General features: G+C 40.8%; 2 protein-coding genes and 1 pseudogene across 4 annotated transcripts; 1 reads left to right on the top strand and 2 right to left on the bottom strand.

Annotated features, from left to right (window-relative positions):
• The first annotated feature begins 590 nt into the window (after positions 1 to 590).
• LOC104444338 lies at positions 591 to 2,944 on the top strand (annotated as a pseudogene).
• Positions 2,945 to 3,447: 503 nt separating this feature from the next.
• On the bottom strand, positions 3,448 to 10,350 carry LOC104444337 (myosin-9). 3 transcript variants are annotated; one of them, XM_039312601.1, is made up of 13 exons: positions 9,970 to 10,350; positions 9,202 to 9,383; positions 8,995 to 9,098; positions 8,349 to 8,429; positions 7,684 to 7,787; positions 7,486 to 7,572; positions 7,128 to 7,282; positions 6,468 to 6,669; positions 6,313 to 6,363; positions 6,117 to 6,215; positions 5,941 to 6,000; positions 4,938 to 5,062; positions 3,448 to 4,815 (listed from the first exon to the last, which is right to left on the bottom strand). In XM_039312601.1, the coding sequence occupies exons 1-13, from the start codon at positions 10,249 to 10,251 to the stop codon at positions 3,630 to 3,632; spliced, it is 2,718 nt and encodes a 905-aa protein (XP_039168535.1). In that variant the 5' UTR covers positions 10,252 to 10,350; the 3' UTR covers positions 3,448 to 3,629. The 3 variants fall into 3 exon arrangements, with proteins under 3 accessions (XP_039168535.1, XP_010056291.2, XP_010056292.2); XM_010057989.3 differs by having other exon boundaries at positions 7,128 to 7,330; positions 9,970 to 10,349; XM_010057990.3 differs by having other exon boundaries at positions 4,938 to 5,059; positions 7,128 to 7,330; positions 9,970 to 10,349.
• A 971-nt stretch (positions 10,351 to 11,321) lies between these two features.
• On the bottom strand, positions 11,322 to 14,632 carry LOC104444336 (peptidyl-prolyl cis-trans isomerase CYP18-1). The gene is made up of 5 exons (XM_010057986.3): positions 14,421 to 14,632; positions 14,255 to 14,329; positions 12,628 to 12,789; positions 11,938 to 12,096; positions 11,322 to 11,592 (listed from the first exon to the last, which is right to left on the bottom strand). Exons 1-5 carry the CDS (start codon positions 14,421 to 14,423, stop codon positions 11,509 to 11,511), a joined length of 483 nt encoding a protein of 160 aa, XP_010056288.1. The 5' UTR covers positions 14,424 to 14,632; the 3' UTR covers positions 11,322 to 11,508.
• Between the last annotated feature and the right edge of the window lie 5,172 nt (positions 14,633 to 19,804).

Raw genomic sequence — 19,804 nt, 5'->3', positions numbered from 1 at the left:
CTTAATATTCCTAGCAATGTGTTGACCCAAGCGCTGTTATGATTTGGATGCAGTGTTTTTCTTATACCAATTTTTTAAATTATTTTTTCTTGTCTAGTTAGACATCAAACGATGGTTCAACATAATCTAATAGCTCATGTAAAGTGGATCAATAAAGACCGGGAGTACCTATAATTTTTTAAAATATTTGCACATGAGACTCAATGGCTTCTCCATCCGCATTTTCCAGCTAGTGAATTTTCCCCGGTAGTGGGTAAATAATGCCAAAATCCTGTCAAAAAGTTCACACTAAACATATTAGAATAAGTTCACTTAAAGTTCTAATTTTGTCCATGGAACCCAATTTAATTTGTACAATCAAGTCCATTTTTTTTAAAAAATTACAATCGAATTCTTTCAATGAATAAATACATACAAAATTATCTTTGTGATGACATTTGAATTTTCGCATACACGACAACTTTATGTTGTAGTTTTCAATATACGGTTGTAGATTATACGTTTAAGTGAAGTTAAGGAATTGATTGTGCATTTGGAGCCCTATCATATTCCACTAATAAAACTTAGGACCTTTAGGCTAAAGTTTCCCCAAAATTGACTCCTTCTCAGTTGCTTCACGTTGACCTCAACTCCATAGCTATTCATCAAAGCCATAAAATGCAGCTGCAGCTGGTAATGGATTTCAACAGACAAAAATACACACATCAAGTGCAAATTACTACATTCTCTCCTGCCGTCTGCTTCTAAAGATGGCTCAGCTGAAGTGCCATGGCATGTGCACGAGAGGGTCGACATCGCAGCTCCGGTTACTGAGCGATGATCACGAGAGGTTCTTCATTCTGTGCTTTCCCTCGACCGATTTCGATCAATTTCTTGTTCGATGTACAGTTACTTTCAAGTTTCAACAAGTATGTATGCATGTCTGTATGTGTTACGGACACGCGGGTGCGAGCGCACAAGGTCAGATGAAGATTCATGGGCAAATCCCAAAGAACCACGAGACGCTCTTTGGGAATCGAGTCGAGTACTCGCGTGTCGATTGCTTAGGAAAAGATCGAATTGTTTATAATGATTGTTCGCTCAGGATGAATTTTTTTCGACCTATACCCACATCCGGAGCAAGATCTGGTTTGTGTAGATTGTTAAGAAAGCCAGAGTTTGTCAAATGTTCTTGCTACTTCTCTTCCATCTGTTTCAACTTCTTCTGCGTTTCCTTCGTTTTCCCTTTCTTTGCTGCTCACTATGATTGTGGAACAGAAGGAAGGCGAATTGGAGGCCTCGAAAGGTGACTATAGTCCGTAATCTCTGCCTCCCTGTGCGAAACCAAGAAATCCAAAACAGGTAATCCATATAAAATGTGTGCACGGCCAGGCATATTGCAAAATCCTGCATTGCAGAAGTTACATACTCAGCTCGTTGTGAATGTCTGCTACAGTCGCGAATGCAATTTTCAACATCGTGTTCTAATGAAGTTCTATGTTACAAATTCCATCATAGAGCCGTGCTTGGTTTCTTTTGTTGGTAGTGCTTCCTCATTGATGTCTGTGTTGGTTTAGACTTGCTGGTTTTGTGCCGTTGTTTGGCCTTTTTTCTTTCCCTTGCCCTTGGCTTGGTTTCCTTTTACCTTGGCCCCCTTCCACTCACTCTGACTTGTTGTCTTCGTGAGTGCAAGTTTTTGGGACCGAGTTCTTGCTATATAGCTATATATAGCTCTTTTGGTTTAAAGTCAATATAATTCTTACCTTTCACCAAAAAAAAAAAAAAAAATTCTATCATGACAAAATGAGATGGTTTTCGATTTTGTTTCTATGCATTGCCTGGCTGCTGCACGTGGTGAATATGCACTCATTAAGCAGTTGGCCGTGCAATGATTTGTTGCTTTGCTGATCCAGGACTCCGGTCGAGGATATCAATCACTCCGGCTGATCACAGGCATCAAAACCCCGTACCTACATGATGGCAGACTGGACCTCAAAGCTTATGATGGCTTGATCGATATGCAGATTGCGCAGGGTGTGGACGGCGTCATCGTTGGTGGCACAGCCGGGGAAGGCCATTTGATGAGCTGGGACGAGCACATCACGCTCATTGGACACACTGTCACTCGCTTTGGCGCTTCGCTGAAGGTGATTGGCAACACCGGAAGTAACTCCACCAGTGAAGCAATGCAGGCTACTGAGCAGGGCTTTGCTGTTGGAATGCATGCTTCCCTTCAAATCAATCCTTACTATGGCAAAACGTCGATACCTGGCTTGCTTGCTCACTTCAATAGTGTTTTGCCTATGGGCCCGATGATAATATATAACATGCCATCAAGGACGGGTCAGGACATTCCGCCTACCGTCGTTCAAACCTTGGCTGCGAGCCCGAACTTTGTCGGCGTTAAGGAATGTGTTGGATATGATCGCGTCAGGTGGTATGCAGAGGAGGGGAAAACGGTTTGGTGCGGGATGGATCATGAATGCCATGATGCTAGGTGGGATTTGGGTGCCACGGGAGCGATGTCGGTTGCTAGCAATTTGATTCCTGGCTTGATGCGGGAATTGGTAGCGGGGAAGAAGAGTCCTTCGTTGAACAAAAAGCTCATGCCTCTGATCGAATGGCTCCTCCATGAGCCAGCCCCGATTGGACTGAACACTGCTCTGGCTCAACTTGGGGTGGTCCGGCCGGTCTTCAAGCTTCCTTATGTACCGCTTCCTCTATCGAAGAGGCAAGAATTTGTGGGCTTGGTGAAGGACATTGGAAGAGAGCATTTCGTGGGAGAAAGAGAAGTTCAGGTCCTTGACGACGATGACTTCATCTTGGTGGGAATGTATTGATATTGGTCATCTTCATTCCAAAATGACATCCTTCATGTTCCATCTTGCTTCCTCAGATTTACCATGTTCAGTGGTCAAGCTATATCAATTTGAAACTAAGAAGCATTATACGTATAGCTATTACATGATTTGCGTCCTGTCTTTTCCGTCTGTGAAGTGCTTCTCGGAAGACAACAAAAACTAGGGGAAAAGAGGACAAAGAAAATCGCTGAAGTGCTGACTAATGGAGAGGTATGAGAGATTACTCGAACTTATTAGCTGCATAATCTTCCTTCTCACGAAATTTGCCGAAACAACCGATCCAACTCGAAACGAAGTACAACCAGAAAGGCTTCATCAAGTTGCTCCCATGCCAAATCGACAGAAGCAATTTTTAACCATATGGATGCGATTCACACTTGGATAAAGAACATAGAAAAAATAGACACCAGTTTAAACCCAATGTCGCCCGGAGAACTAGAGGATTCCACGAGCTTTGGTTTTCTTCATTCGCAAGCACATCAGAAGATAACATGAAGTGAAGACCATCTCAATTGAAAAGGAAAGTTCCTGCAATAAACTGCAAACCATTCATTCGAGCAGATCGCACTTTCATATATGATCTTCCAACTTCATGGCACAAACACTATGAATAGAAGGATACGACAGGAAATGTCATTAGCAAATAATAATTTCTATAAATAATTTAGTTATTTACAAAAAGATACAGATTCCTGAGAAAAAGGAGAAGAGGGGGAAGAGGGAAGAATGTAGATACTTTCAGTGTCAAACATCGATAGAGACCTGATTCAAATACCACGTACAAAATTTCTAGCCAAGCGAGTCTTCTTGGGTATCTTCATCATTTTCATCCATCGGATCATCCAAATTTCGACCCCCATCAGCTCTGCTGCTCTCTTCGATCTCCGTATCTGAACTTGACTGCCCTTGGGCACTGCCGTTAGCATGATCACTTCCAGTGTAATCCTCCGTATCAGAGTCTGAAACAGAACCCTGGTTTTCTCTCCCCTCAGAGTGATCAATACTCATTGCACCAGCAAACTTCTCCTTCAGATCAGGGGCAACAATCCCAATCATCTCAGTCAAAGCACCTCGTTCTTGATTCAGTCTAGCCACAGCTGCATCGGATGATGGAGTACTTTGACTCTCGGCAACAAAGCCATTGGAATCGGGTAAAGGTGCCGCACCTATTTCATTCTGACCTCTACTTCTAGGAGATTCATTCTCTCCATGGATAGAGGGAGCAGTGCTACAGGCCCAACTCCCAGCAACTTCGGAAGCTAAGAGGTCTGCTGTCCTGATTGTGCCAAGAGTTTCCGCTTCAATATCTTGCGTAGCTTTTAAGGTTTCTGGAGCATTGTTCGATTCATATTGCTGCAGAGTTTCCTGTTCCTGACTAAGTGTTTGAACTTGATCAGCAGTTTCTTGCACATTTTCTCCCTCATCAAGTTGCATTGTGTCCCCCGCCAAAGTACTTACTCTATTCAGATCAATATTTCGCGCACCATCAATTCCAGGGCTCTCAGTCTCGAGAACTTGCTCAGTATCAATGGGATCTCCCTCCATAACTGGTTCCGTTCCAACACCATGAATCTCAGAGCCAAATCCACCTTTAACATTCTGACCAGCACTGGTGAAATCGGCCTCTTGTGTATTTTGAGCGTCTTCTTGGCTTCTGATATCACATTCATGTTTCTCAGTGACACTATCTTCGTCTGTAGATGCCACAACATGAACACTGTTGCATCTCTGCGCTGACATAGCAGAATTTCCCTTGGCATCGTTGTTACTGCGATTGCTGTTCTCCTCTTTCCTTCTGTTCAGGAAACAGTCAATGTTCCCATAAGTTACATTGAGGTCAACATCAAGTGAAGTGTTTTCGTAATTCTCCTCATCCTCCAGGGTCCTCTGCATCGCTTTCAATTGTTCCTGCTGCTTCGAGAATAAGACCGTGATTTCTTCAGTTGTAGAATAAAATGCCCGTAACTGAGTCTCACTGCATGACCAATGAAGCCCCCAAAAATCATGAAGCAGAAGAGGAAACTTTAATGCAATGTGCACAGATTACAGTGGCAAATGTCAAATATTGCAGAATATCAATGAGTTTGAACATCTCACCGCAGCATCACTCTTTCCCGGGCACCTTTCAACCGTCTCCTCTCAAAATCAAGATCGCGGATTGCAGCACTAATCTCAAGCTCAAGTTTTGAAACCTTTGCCCATGCTTCTTCTCGAGCAGCCTGCTACCAAGGCCAGGGAATGCCTCAACTCAGATGCACTTAAAGGTGACAAATTCTCAAATTTCCAATTCAACATGCACATTTTGATAAGAACAAGAAAAAAAAAATATCAATCTACCCAATCTTTTAGAAAAACAAGATGGATTAGAGAACTATATGACTATCTCTTCTCCCACAAACCATGTACTTGAAAAGGATGTAATTGATGTCCAAGCAACTTCAGGAAAAATCTCAAATAAACAGAAGACACCAGTCCATAGTAAGATATCTTGGCTTCTTTTCAGATTAGCAAATCTGGCAAGATATAGTTAGGGCCATCTATCCTCATCCAAAGATCAATTGAAGCAAGCATTCTGGCAGCTACACAAACACAAACCAACGTGAGCGAATCCTTTTGCTGCCATTTGACCATTTTCAACACTTCAAGGAAAAAGTTTGTTCACCAGTAGATCTCTCCTAGATCAGATAAAAGAAGCCCAAACTTAGTTGCAACTCTTTTAGTGCTTTCTCAGGGGAGCCAGCAGTTACAATCCACACTGAAAGTGCAGAGCAAATCCCCATTGAAATGATAGGGCTTGCAATAAATACAGCCATCATGAAAGAAGAGTTTTCTTACCAAGTTACTATACAGAAGTTGTCTTCAGACATTGATAAAATGAGAAAAAATATGCCTAACTATGCTTGCAAGAAAACTCGTTTGGCTATTATTCTTATGTTCCACCTGACCATCAATTAAAGCCTTCTAAACTGTTGTACAAGGTTTTCGTAGAGGCACAGCCCATCTTTGGTCAAGAGGTAATGGACTATGTTATGAGAGGAAGTTGCACTTCCCACTCTTTGAAAAAAATAAGGACGGAATACTAAATAGTGAAAATTCATACCTTTTCACTTTCAAGCTCTTTTCTCGATGTTCTGAGCTCAAGTTCAAGTTCTTCTACTCTCTGCCCCAACATGTGGCAGTAAGACAAGACAGATTAGATGTGTTGGAACTTGCATAAGTGTGCACCAACAAATTAGAAGTGGAAGATCATCTGTGGTATATGCTGAAACATCTTACTTTTCTTTTATCTAGACAGGCCTCCTGTTCTTCACAAAGTTGAGCTTCCAACTGCCGTACTTTATTGTCAGAGATGACCAAATTTTTCCTTGTATCCTCCTGTGCCAAAATCTTCTGATCAATCGTCTTAATTCCCACCCAACACCGAAAAAATAAAGAATCAAGTGAACCTCAGAAAAAGCTAATGCAGAAGTACCAATTTGATCCTCAAAGTATCCAGTAATGAGCACCTTTCCCTCTCTGTATCCTGAGGATCCAGTACCATATTTTCAATCAGATGCTCAAATAGTCTCTCATATTCTTCCCAGATAACCATCACAAACTTAAAGTTCATAATTTAGTCCTTCAAACCTGGAGCTTATTTATCAATTCTTGCTGCTCTTGCTCTTGTTTTGAGGCAGCATCTGAAAACCGCCTTAGCTCCTCCTGAGCCTCTGCATGAGCTCTTTGCACAGCAGCTTTTAGATCTGCTGCAGCCTTTTCACGTTCTTCTCTTCTTTGATCTCGCTCTTCCACCAACTGCTCTTTAAGTTTAGCTATGGATGCCTTTTGACTGAAAGCAAGTATTCAAGCCACTGTCACCTTCTCTAGGTCCACTAAGCCCATCATATGCAGATCAAACAACAAAAACAAGTCCATGCCATACCACACATAAGATATTGTACATGGTTACTTTGCAGAAGTTAGGCCATAAGTAAAGCCACCCATGCCGCCCATATCAAGGGAGTAATGGAACCCCTTTAGAAAGGCTTATATGAGAAGTAGTAGAAAGAAAGAAATCAGAAACTAAACCACGAAACACTGCCAAACAGGCGCATACAAAATAAGAAAGACATAAATCAAAATGCAATTCCCCCTGATTAGACAGCTATGAAGCCAAAATTTACATGTAATCCTCTTACCACATCTATTCCAGTGAAAAGCGTCTATGGAAAAGTAAATCAGGTTATTATAGGGTAATAATTCTGGTAAGTTAGTGAAGGAAATGAAATTTGCGCATTTGTGACTTACCTATCCATAATTTCATTTGCTTCAGCACATGACTGCAGAGAAGCATCCAGCCTTTCATTAAGATCTACAATCACATGTTTTTGTTCAGCTGATGACTTGTGCAGTTCCTGAAGCTCCTTCTGTTTTGTGTCAACCATATCTTGCAACTCTTTAACCTGTTTGACATAGGACCTTGAAATTGATTCTTTCACCTCCTTCATTTCCTACATCATCAAATTTTAGTAACTACTACTTAAGGAACTTGTCAAATCTAGATCAAGAATTTGAAAATGTCCATCTAACCACATATGAGCCAATAAAACTCAAAAGCGGTAAAAAAAAAAAACCAAACAGAGGTCAACTTGAAGGATGAGCATACATTTTCATGACGTTCAACAGATGCACGATTCTCGTCCTGCAATGCATCAATTTGAAGGACCTGATTTTCCAGTTGCTTCCTTAATTCCTATAGATAGCAAGTTCCAAGGTAGATCAATAATTTCTGGCGTTTAAGAGACAAATGCATATCAGAAATTAGCCATATCAGTCACTAAATTATGCAAGCAATTGAACATACTGTATTTGAATGCTGCAGACTTCGAAAATCATCAAGAGATATTGGACCTTCTAGAGAACCAATGCCGATGCCTTTAAGTCTCTTGATTTCAGGACCAATTTCCTCTGCCAAGTTCAGGGCCATGAGTGAAGAAAGTTTCGACAAAATTTATTGTGCCAAAGCATTTCAGAATAGTCTTGAAATGGTATCAATATTGACAATTCTTTTGCCACTTAAATCGTGCTCAACATGCAAGACAGCACAAGTTTTTGTTGTGGAAGCACAAAAGGCATAATTGCACATGAAGGTCTCCCATCTAAAACTGCAGTACTTTTCTATTGCCCAGTATTAGTCAAAATTTGAATGCCGTCCTTGCTACCACTCTTCAGACGATATGCTAGGCAAGCTCCACTGGCATCATTCAGCAGATGATAATTTCCATGATCTGACTAAAGTTTCATGCCAACAAAGGTGGGAATAAAAGATTGGCAATGCCAAAGCTTGAAGAGAATCCACAGATAAATCAGCCAAACAGAAGTCACAACCAAGAAAACAAGGATATCCTTATAATTAGTTCATTGTATTAGGGCATCCACACTTAAATCCTAAATCTAATTGTGTTTGCCCAAAAGAAGAAGAATGGCCCATATAACGCATACATTATACCCAATGTCATGAATATATACCTCCTTTTCTTTTAGCGGATCCCCCAGCCGTGGATGAAGTGCAACTGCTGACTTCTCGAAATACAAATGCATACGCAGCTTCTGCAATAAGGATAGATTGATAAGATATCCGATTATGACCTAACTTGGCAGCGAAAACACTTGCTAACTTGAATGGCTGTTCATTTATTTAACCACTCTTTGCTCAAGTTTTTATTTTCAGAAGAATTAATGGGAAAAGGACAAGAAAGAAGTCAATTCTTTATGGTTAATAACCCACATTCTTTTTAAAGGTACCACGGGGTATTGCCCCTAGCCCTGTTCACAAAATTACAAAGAGTCTTCAAAGTCTAAGAACCTATCTATACCAAAAAGTAACTTTTCAGTAACTCAAAAACTCAAAACCCGTAACCATCTGTTCTATACATCAACAAGATCGGACTCTTAACTCTTAAAAGCCCTCGCATTTCACTCCCTTCAAAATGGTCTATATTCCAACTCAAGCCACATTTATGCAAGCCCCATTATGAAGCTAGATGTTTAGGTCGGGCGCCCTTCTTAGTTTTACCATTAAAATCAAATCTGCCAACTGAAAATAACAATTGCACACTAGGCAGGCAATTTAAAAATGTGGAAGCAACACTTGAGCATGCATCACATGTAATACCTTGATGAGGAGGAGCAGCAAATGATATAATGTCTCCATGATTGATGTTGGCTTCAGGATCACTTTTCTTCAACTTTGTCCAATTAACATATGTCCCGTTAGTGCTGAACAAAGCTCAATGCATCCATCAGTAAGGAAGGAAGGTGAAATGCAAAAGGAGAAAAAACTGCAAGATAAGAAATACAAAATTGATGCTATAGGCAATACCTAGTATCTTTCAAAAAAACTGATATCTGACCCTTAGAAGTTTCCAAAGCTTCAGCAGCGACTGTCTTCTTGTGTATCATGCAATGATTCCCACTAACTGCTAGGGAGTCGATCCGAAAATGTGATTCCACTACCATTCTACCGATTTTGTGCACATCTGCCGTAAGAAGCATATTTGAGCCCTAAATTCAAATCTCTACCAGGTTAGGCTCACTAGCATTAAAAAATAAATAAATAAAAAAAATAACACTTAGGAAGAGTGCTCTGACAAGATTCATCGATTCGACAAATATTTAACTGAAACATTCAGACCACGAGGCAACAACATTAAAAATTTTAATAATAGAAAGACACATACAAAACCTCTCGCTAGTCGCATTCATCAATTGATACACTTTACTGCAGAACAACCAGAAAGCTAGCCTAACAGTCTGCCAAGTAACCTCCAATGTCCTCCTTACTCAGTAAAGATAATTCATCTATTTCCACGACTAAGGAATTAAAAAAGCAATCCTTTCCAAGATGCTAACGACGAAACGACAATTCGCTTCCCGGCAACTCAAGCATTGGGATGATCAAAATCAAATCTTGAACAGAAACAAGGACTCACTTCCACCTCAAACTCGAATTACGAGCAAAAGCTCAAATTTTTCCCCACACCCGAGAGCAATGTACTAGCTTTTGACCATCCGCAGAGCCTTTTTCAGGCGATCGACCTCGCCATTATCCAGAACGGGAGGAAAGAAAGAGAAAAGGAAAACGGCCGACCTGGTGCCTCTTGCGCGCGTTGTTCGAAATGGCGGTGAGCACGCCCCAGACTCGAGGGTCGCTGTTGCTCAGAGGCTGCGACGCAAATTTGGCGGCGACTTCCATGATGAACTCCGACGGACCCTGGGGCCTGCCCGGCTCCTCCTCCTTCAGCGGAGGAGGCGGAGGAGGAGCAGGATCGGAGGAGTTGCTCTGCGACACTTTCTCGCCGGGGCTCGCCGTCGTCTTCACGGCCGGCGGCGACGCCTCCGGCTGCTGCTTCTCTTCTTCTCCGATCGCCATTGGAAAAAAAAAAAATCGAGATGGCGCAGAGGAAACCTAATCGATTCGTCCCGCCGCGAGACGGGCGAGTCCGAGCAAAGAGCGAATGAAAAAGAACGAGCGCGGGAGCACGCGCTGCACTAACAGAAGTGACAGGGCGCATTCAGATTAATTTGATTAATTTGATCTCCCTGTCAGATTAATTTGATTAATTTGATCTCTAAATTTTAACTTAATATTGAATGTGATTATAAATTTTTAATAATGCACTATATATTGAACATTTTAATATAATTTATGAATTACATTAAATATATATTAAAAAAAAATTAATGAGATTTTTGCCTCAATAGTTAATATAAAAAATGAAAAAATTTCCATTTCTCTTCAATGTCCGTTTGTAAAATTCCAAATATGGCGTCGCCCGACTTACATCAATTTATTTTTAGTTGCCCAACTTACATCAATTTTAGTTCGCCCATGACGAATCCATACGCATCACAAACGCGAGCATGTCTTGCACATGTTAGCCCAGCTCACATTCACCGTTCGATTAAGTAATTTTAATTTTTTTTTGATGATCTAAGAACCCGCGCACCGTACCAACACAGACAGTCTCGATGGGCGGGGTAAACTCGGAGCCCCACGTGGGAGGACCCACCACTCCCGTGGAACGGGTAAGACGCCAAGTGTCTTCGCGGAGAGTCGAACCCTCTCCCTCCTAGAAGGGGTCAGTGAGTCCCCCACGGTAGGGAAGACTTAATGAGCGAAATCACCACGGCCGGTGGTAGTAATTTTAAAATTTGGCTCCTCTTATTTGACCAGAAAATCTGCCATGCATTCCATTTAACATGCCATGGTAGGATCAGCCTAATCAAGTACAACAAATATAGCCTACCTTTAAAAAGCAAAATGTACGCAAAAAAGAACCTCCAGAGACCCCAAAAAACTTGTGATAATCAAATTCTAATTAGGGTGGATAAGATTCATATTTACTTCGCAACGACTTGATGACCGATCACTGAGATGAACGGCGAATACATCGCAAACAAAGACCATCATGCAACCAGCACAACAGGGCCACCGGCACATATCAACAAGCATCTTTCGATCTTTTGTATTTGGAATGCTCCAATACAAGGTTTGAGGTAGTTCGATGTAATTGAATCTTACAGGTACCATCTCCAATATCTATCATCAGCTTACAGGGATCCCTAACCTAAAGCAAAACTGTAAAAGAGTCCTATCAAGATAAGAAAAAAAACCCATCAAGAAAGGCTACCCAGCAAGAGGATTTGCATGAATTGTGACACGATTGAGTCTGATCTCCGCAAGAGGTCTGTCCCCTGGCCCTGTTTGAGTCTGTCAAACCAAAAAAACGAAGCACGGATTATTGTCACTTGCCAGAGGAAGCATGGATAAGAACATTTTTGGAAAAATTCTTAGGACGAAAACAGCATGGCTATCTCTTTTCTATAAGCTGTAGAGACGAGCACAGTTTACAAGAGTTTACTCGCCCAACAGACATTCCTGGGGCGCCCTACAGACGCCCTATTTGCCAAACCGTGTTTAGGGGGGATTGCCATACTAACAGAAAATGAGGATTCCCAATTGATGAAATCAATTTACAATGAGAATAAGAGGACTTGCATTAAATAATCATCCAGGGATTCAATAATAATTAATACTATCAAGCAGCCCATATACCTTTTCCATGATATCTAGGACCTCAAACCCGTGAATCACTCTGCCAAAGATGGTGTATAATCCATTCAGATGTGGTTGTTTTGCATATGCGATGAAAAATTGACTTCCATTGGTGTTAGGCCCGCTATTAGCCATTGAGAGTATTCCCCTTGCATTGTGCTGGAAAAAAGACTTCACTGAATTAGGATGATGAGTGATAGTTAGATAAATGTTAGACAAAATAAATAATTGTCAGCTAATCATACAGGGATAAAAGGCCTTGATCATGGTTTCTTCAACATAGAGTCAACCTCATGAGGGCAAAAATGAAGTTTGCTTTACTTTTCATGGCAGAGATTATTTGATGATTGTTTATAATTAGGTATTTCTCAACTCGCCATGTAGAGGGGAGGGAGCATGAGTTAACTACAAAGAATAATACCCCCTAAACAATAGGTGGTTACCTAAGACCACTCTAAAAAGAGAGTTGGGCAATAAAATCCAAAGCACTACTGGTACATTTCAAATTGACAAAACGGTCCATACACTCTCTAAATGGAGGAATGACCAATTCCAAGACAAAAGAGAAGCCAGTTAATCTCGAGATCAGCAGATGTAATCCTTCAAAATGAATGGTAACAAAAGAAAAGAGGCAATGCAAAGGTTGTGGTATGAATGCTTCCAGTAAAAGATTACATGGTAAATAACTACCTTCAGAGACTCTCTTATCTCATCATTAAATTTTTTGCCCCAGATGCTGGTTCCACCTTTGCCAGTTCCAGTGGGGTCACCACCTTGAATCATAAAACCCTTGATATTTCGGTGAAATATGGTGCTGTCATAATACCCGCTGGCACACAGTGCCAAAAAGTTCTGCAATCAAACACTTTTTTTTTCTTAACAGAATGCCAAAAGTACAAACTGATACAAAGAAACTAAAGGCAGAAAGTACCCATGCACTAATATTACCCAATAGCCGTGCTATATTTTGAACACAACAAGCCCTGATTCAATCTATCTTCCTGATAATGTTTTTCCTCAACTCTGGAATTTAAGTAGCTGAACTAGTTTGCTCAAGATAATGTAAGGGCTGCTGCATGCTTCGAACTCAGTTTCTAATCAACAGCCAAGAGTAAGGGACAAAACTACAATTATTTGGGCATTTTTGCCATTTTCCTCTTGAGAACCATATTATTCACTCAACTTTAGCCAGACAGGAGGAAGATAATAAGATAAAAAGCATTAACAAGATATTCACATCACAGCACTACTCAGCTGGGTATCTAAAAGTTAGTGAAAACAAACTTATCAGTGGGAAAAGAATGATGTGCACTTTCACACTGAATCCTTTAGTTTGAGAAGCAGACATCATAAAAACATCATTTATGTGGATATGGTAAGGTTGTAACCCTCCTCATGTCCAATATGTGCAACCAGTACACAATTAGCAGCACCACAGTCCAAGTTTCAAATATAAACTACCCATTAAGATCAGAGGGCTGGAGCTGCATTAAATATGTAGATTGACAAAACAACAGAGGAACATGGTTCAGTGTTGCTTTACTTTTTTGGGTGCACATATCCATCAAGTTAAATGCCATTTCACCTCTAATTTTTAGCCTGCCAACAAACTGAAGGCATAAATCCCAAAAGACAATGATCTATGTTAATCCGCCCTTTTAGTCTAATATACTAGTTTGACCAACATGATACATCTGTATAGACTCATGTTTGTTGGACACTCAAATGCAACAGCAAAGTGGAAGAAACCAAGACCACCTGCTGTCTGTGCAACAACCAACTGAAGTCCAACCCATTTATTCTTTAAAATGCTGGAAAATCATGAGAATGAGCAGAAGCCCACAAAAAAAATACTTACACAGAAACTGCTCAAAGATTTGAATGTCAAATTTGAGCCTCTTTAACTCACTCTCAGGAAGTATAATAGAACGAAGGAGAAATTTTAAAATATTGAGAAAAATGTCAGCAATCACGAAAAACCACCGCAACACAATCAAACTCCCTCGACCCAGATCATCATCCAAGCTTCCTTGGAAACGAAACATAGCAAATTTCAATCTTAAAGTCAAACTGTAGTTGTTTATATCACAACCATCATAAAGGCCACGAATTCCACAGCAAGCCTAAAACTTGCATTCTCGACGGGCACGGGCGACCAAGAATTCGCAACATCCACACAAACAGCACCCGAAAAACTCCAAAAGGAGCACGTAAATCACCATTCAACCTTCCTTGGAAGTTTTCACCCGGGAACCACCCACTCCTTTGCATAACCAAAGAAACAAGGAGACGACAAAAGGGAATGGAAGTCACTGACCTCGGCAGCTTTGGGGACCTCGTCGCAGAAGATCTCGCACTTGATGTCGCCGAGATTCGTGTGCAGAGTGACGGCCTGCGACAGAACAGAGACATGGGTGTGAGAGGGGAGGAAGGCAGGGACGCAGGGCAAGTGTTCGACGAAATTATCCCGAGAAAAAACTCACCATCTCGACTGCTGCTGCTGCGGCGGCGGAGGCGGCGGCGGCGGCGGGAGGAGGAGGAGAGATTCTTTGCTCGTTTCGACGAGCTGAGCTTCGCCGGCGACTCGTCGAGAGGGAACGAACGGCGTTCGGGTTTCCACCGGACGGATTCTTCTGGAGAGCCCTGCCTTTTGTCTTTTTTGGCCCAAAATGATCTTCGCCCTATGGAAAAATAATATTAATAATGTCAGGTGCTTTATATATTTTTTGGTCGAAATTCGGAATTGTTTGTCTATTTCTCCTTTTCTTTATTCAAAATAATCATATTTTCTTTTTCCAAAAAACTCTTTAAATTAGTCCAAAGATACGATTTCATAGTCAGAATGTCGACGTAATGTCACATTTTCATTTGTAAAGGCCATATTGATATGACTTATGTCTTGTCAAATAGGCATCAAGTTAATAATCTGAAAAATCAAGAGAGAGAGGATGCAGGGTTTACAGAAAAGAGCACCTTAAGAGCACATACAATGATCGTCACTGTATGGCCTTTAAGAGCACCTTGCTGTGGTCGCTTGAGATTGTACACTAATCAATTTAAGGTCATCTTAATTGACATGGACATCAAATTTCTTTTTAGCACTCGGGATAACACAAATCTAAATTCACTATTATTGTGCCTTAATGGAAAATTTACTCACATAACCATTCTATATAAAGTAAGGCGCGTTTGTTTGCACTCCTCATTTTTCCCGAACGAGAAATTTTCTGTTTTGTTCACGGGAACAAAAAAAGGCAACGCGTTTGTGTGCGTTTACATTCCTTTTTGTTTTTGTTCCGAGGAACAAAAAAAGAAACAAGAAACACAAATTTTGTGTTTCTTGTTTCGAAACACTTTTGAGAAACACATTTTTTTCTTTTTTTTTTTTTTCTCTTATTTTCTTGTTCCTTTTTCTTTTGGCTTTGGTCGAGGCCTCGGCCATGGCCGGCGACCGGAGCCTCGGCCTCGCCGGCGCTAGGCGAGGTCGGCCTCGCCGGATCGGGCGAGCTCGAGCTCGCCCGGCCATGGTGAGCCAACCTCGCGCCGGCCAGGCGGAACTCGATCTCGCCCAGATCAGCGAGGCCGAGCTGCCCGGCCCGGCCGGCGAGCCTCGGCCTCGCTGGCGGTGGCCCGAGGCCGCGCCTGCCCGCCCGGCCCGGGCAAGCTCGGCCTCGCCGGATCAAGGCGAGGCCGACCTCCGCCCGGCACGGGCGAGCTCGATCTCGCCCCAGATCGGCGAGGTGAGCTCGCCCGGCGGCGGCAGCCTCGGCCTCGCCGGATCTCGGGCGAGTCGGCGTCGCTAGCAGCGGTGGCCGCGAGGCGCGCCTCGCCGCGCCCGGGCGAGCTCGGCCTCGGCTGGATCAAGGCGAGCCGACCCTCGCCGGCCGGTCGCCGGCCAAGGCCTTGGCCGGCGGCCCAAAAAAAGAAGAAAAAAAGAAAAATGAAAAAGAAAAAAAGGAAAAATAAGAAAAGAATAGAAAAAATAAAAAGAAATAAAAAAATTATCCAAATTTACCAAACATGTTTCTATTTATTTTTGTTCTCGGAACAAGTTTACCAAACGCGTTTTTGTTCAGAAATTGTTCCCGAAACAGAAACACTTTTTTATTTGTTCCACTGGAACAATTTTAAACGAAACACAACCAAACGCACCTAAATCGAAGAACATGAAAATACAAATTTTCTTATATACATAAAATAAATATAATTAATGTAATTTAGTCATTAATTTGGATGTTGAGATCAAACTTTCTTATCATCTTGGGTCATGAATGGTTTGTTGTTTTGAAAAATCGCACCATGACATGATGTTCTATTAAATACACGCAACTCTTTAAATGTTTTCATTAGAATTGCATACCTTCTTAGAGATTATTATGCATATTAAAAATATGCTTCCCAAATAATTTGATTTAATTATTTAAGTTTGATGTTTTTGTAAGGCGAGAGATGTGAGGAAATTTATGTATTGACCAGAATTAGGGATGCAATATATAAGTCAAGGCACAAATTGGGGACGTCGCATGTTATGGCATCTCCAATAATAGTGAGGCGTGTAGGGAGCCCTTTTCTATTCGACTAGCATCCTATTATGTGATGTAGTCCCACCGATAAATAAAATTGAAAAAATAAATAAATGAAGGGCTAAATAATTGAGGTTTATAAAGAAAAGGGTAAGATAAAGGACAATGCATGAGAGAATATATTTTTACTCCATTTCGCCAAATTTTAGGTCACTATATTCAGCTTATCTACAAGATTGCTCGTTGGAGAGTTTGTTGAAATCCAAGCATTCATTAACAATTTGTTTGCATTTCTCATCCTCCATCCGAAAAGCTTCATATATAAATATTCTCCTTTGCAATCATTCCTTGGGAAAAGTGATAAAATTAGTGGGCTATGATCGGAGCCAATAGCTGATAAGGCTAGGCATTTGCATTAGGATATGCTAATATCCACTCCATTGTACAAACTGCTCTATCCATCTTTTCCTTAATAAAGGCATCCATTTCTCTATTATTTGTCTAGGTAAATGCACAACCCTTGTTCTCCGAATCCATTAAAGAACAAGCATGCAGAAAATTTCGAAACGCTGTCATTCGGTAATGCTTAGCCATCCTTCTTCATTCTTTCTCCCAATGATACAAGACTTTGTTAAATCCCTAGACAATGCCAATGAAGCTAATTTGTAATATTGTCTTTATGGATCGACTCCTATAATAAAACTCTTTCTCTGAAATCGTTGGGGGCATGTAGAAAGGTGATTCTCATGAGTTTTAGTTCTAAGATTTGACAAAGGACATTTATATGAGTCTCGGAATACCCCTCAATTGTTAAATTAAGTTGGTCATCCTAGAAAATAGCCAATCCTCCCGCTGAACCCTTTGGATCTACCGAAAAACAATTTTGAAACTTGAGTCGCCTTCTAACGCGTTGCATCATTTGCTCTTGATTTTTTTTTTTTTTTTTTTTTTTAGTAAAAGGTAATGATGAATATAGCTTTGAACCAACATTTACATAAGGGCCGGCGCCACAAAACTTTCACTCAAAAAGACAAAGGTCTTCAAGAGTGGAAGGGTACCGGCAGCAAAAGAACTCCGCAAAAGTGGCCAAAGCAAGAAATGCCTAAGAAACGGCTAGAAGCTAACAAGGAAAGCACAGGCCACGTAGGGCGAAGGAGACCAACCTCACAAAACAACTAGCAATAAAACAAGAAAAACTAAAAGAATGACACCTAGGTGGCAGTGCCGCCAAGGCTAAACCACCATATCCCATTCGAGGTGTACCACTAACCGCGCCGAAGGGTGGAAACTGCACGTTAACTGCAAGGAGGCTACTGAACCGCTAGGGAGGAAGAGAAAATGGATGGATCCAACCCCCAATTCCATTGGAGTCTTTTATTTCTTGGATTATCTTCCACATTCTTGAAGATTAAGGCTTTATCCTTCACCACTTTAATAAGATGTTTCTTGATTTTTTGTTTCCATTAAAAACACCAAATTGGGCTCTTTTTTTTTATTCACTAAGACTTTCAATGCTTGAATTGTCAAGGGTATGCCTAACCCTTGACAATTCCAACTTAAAACTTCATGGATGACCCGGTGGCTTATTAGGGTTAGTCACCAAAGCCCACTAAATTGACTTCTTCTCTACCTCAATGGGAGTCTCAACGAAGCTGTTAGTTGTCTAATATCGGAGTTTTTGAGGATCAAGCACCATAAGGGCATAATATTTTCTCTTTCTCAGTTGAGGAAAGCTTAGTACTTCAGGATTTAGTTCTTGTACCTCCTTTAGCAGCTTCTAAAATTTCCAACGTGTTAAGTTCTGATTCCTTCAGCGGCTCTTTATAGCACACCAATGAAGATTCCTCATTCAAGCAGCTACTACCCCTCTTCTATTTTCCTTTATTTTCAATAACTATTAAGACTAAAGATGCGGAAGAATGAGTGTATGTTCGTTGTGCTACACTTGCCTCAAGCTGCTTCTCACAAATAGACAGGATTGATTTCCTCGACACCTTAGGTTTAGGGGATGAAGGGGTCTTTGTCACCATATCCTCTTCCTCCTCAATAAAATCCTGTTTGCCATAGGAAATTTTTCCATACAAACTTAGTTCCTTCACCTCCGCTCGCAACTATTGCCCAAACTTTCCAGGTAAAAGGTCCTTAAGGCCTAAATCTTTATATGGCATCTCAGTACAAAAAGTGGCATAATGGCCAATTCTTCCACAAGAGTAGCAATAGTGCGGGAGTCTTTCATATTCAAACATTTTTCCTGCCCAAGTTAATAATGATTCTAGTCTTTAAAGGGCAGCTAGATTCGGGTTAATTCTTGCTTTGCCTACCTTGTAATTACTATTTCCTTTTGATTCTAATTTTCCCTCCATCACTTTTCCAATTTTCGATGCCACATCCTTCACAATTTTGCGAGTAACTCGACCAAATGGGAGACCATAAAAATGTACCCAAAAAGCACAATGGGTAAACTCATAACATAATTCAGGAGTATTTAGATGACATTGTTGTAACATTAACAAATTGCTGGAAAATAACTAGGCCCTGAGTTTAAAACTCTCTGTTTATCAGCTTCGGAGGCAAATGAAAACAAGAAAAACTCTAGCTCTAATAAGGTACAGTCACATTTTTAGTCTTCCAAGCTCTCTTCATAGTGTTAAGGAAAGCTTGAAAATTAACATTGGGCTTAGAATATAGTTTCATAAACAAAGTTAGCTTGCATTCTTGCAGTTTTTCTTCAAAAATTCCATCTTTCATATCAACAATATCATCTTCGAACCATAAATTGCCAAGACTTTTAAATTTATTTGAAAAATGGGTCATTGACAATTTGCATATTGCATATCCATTTTGCATGGTTAAAATTTAGGTGTCATTTATTTTTGAAGGAAACCTCTACGAGCTTCCCTTCAAAGAGGGGCGGCTGTTGACACCTATTTTAAAATTTAATTTATTTTTAGAAAATAATAATATAGCATTTGGTTGCGAGAGGGAATTTTGAAAAAAAAAATTTTGAATTCAAAATAATTCAACGGCCGGATTTTGGAGCCATTTCTTTGTTGAAGAGGTTGAGTGAATATCGCGGATCTTCAATAATTTCAAGTTTTCTTCTATAAAAGAGAAGCCGAGGCTTCGGTTTAGGGGTTCCTCTTCGTCCAAAAAAGTGAAAAGTGAAAGGAGGAAAAAGAGAAAAGAAGGCTTCGATTTGTGGGAGAGGAAAAAAAAAGAAAAGTTGAGAAAGAGAAGAAAGTTTCCTGTAGAAAGTACACAGGGAGCGAGAAAGAGACGGGGACGGAGTGAGAGAAAGAGGGTGACGAGAGAGCAGGAGAGAAAAGAAAACAAAAAAAAAGCAG

This window comes from Eucalyptus grandis, chromosome 5, assembly GCF_016545825.1.
Source record: "Eucalyptus grandis isolate ANBG69807.140 chromosome 5, ASM1654582v1, whole genome shotgun sequence".
Classification (NCBI taxonomy): domain Eukaryota; kingdom Viridiplantae; phylum Streptophyta; class Magnoliopsida; order Myrtales; family Myrtaceae; genus Eucalyptus; species Eucalyptus grandis.
The sequence above is the reverse complement of the archived record's forward strand: the minus strand, read 5'-3'. Positions and strand labels throughout refer to the sequence as shown.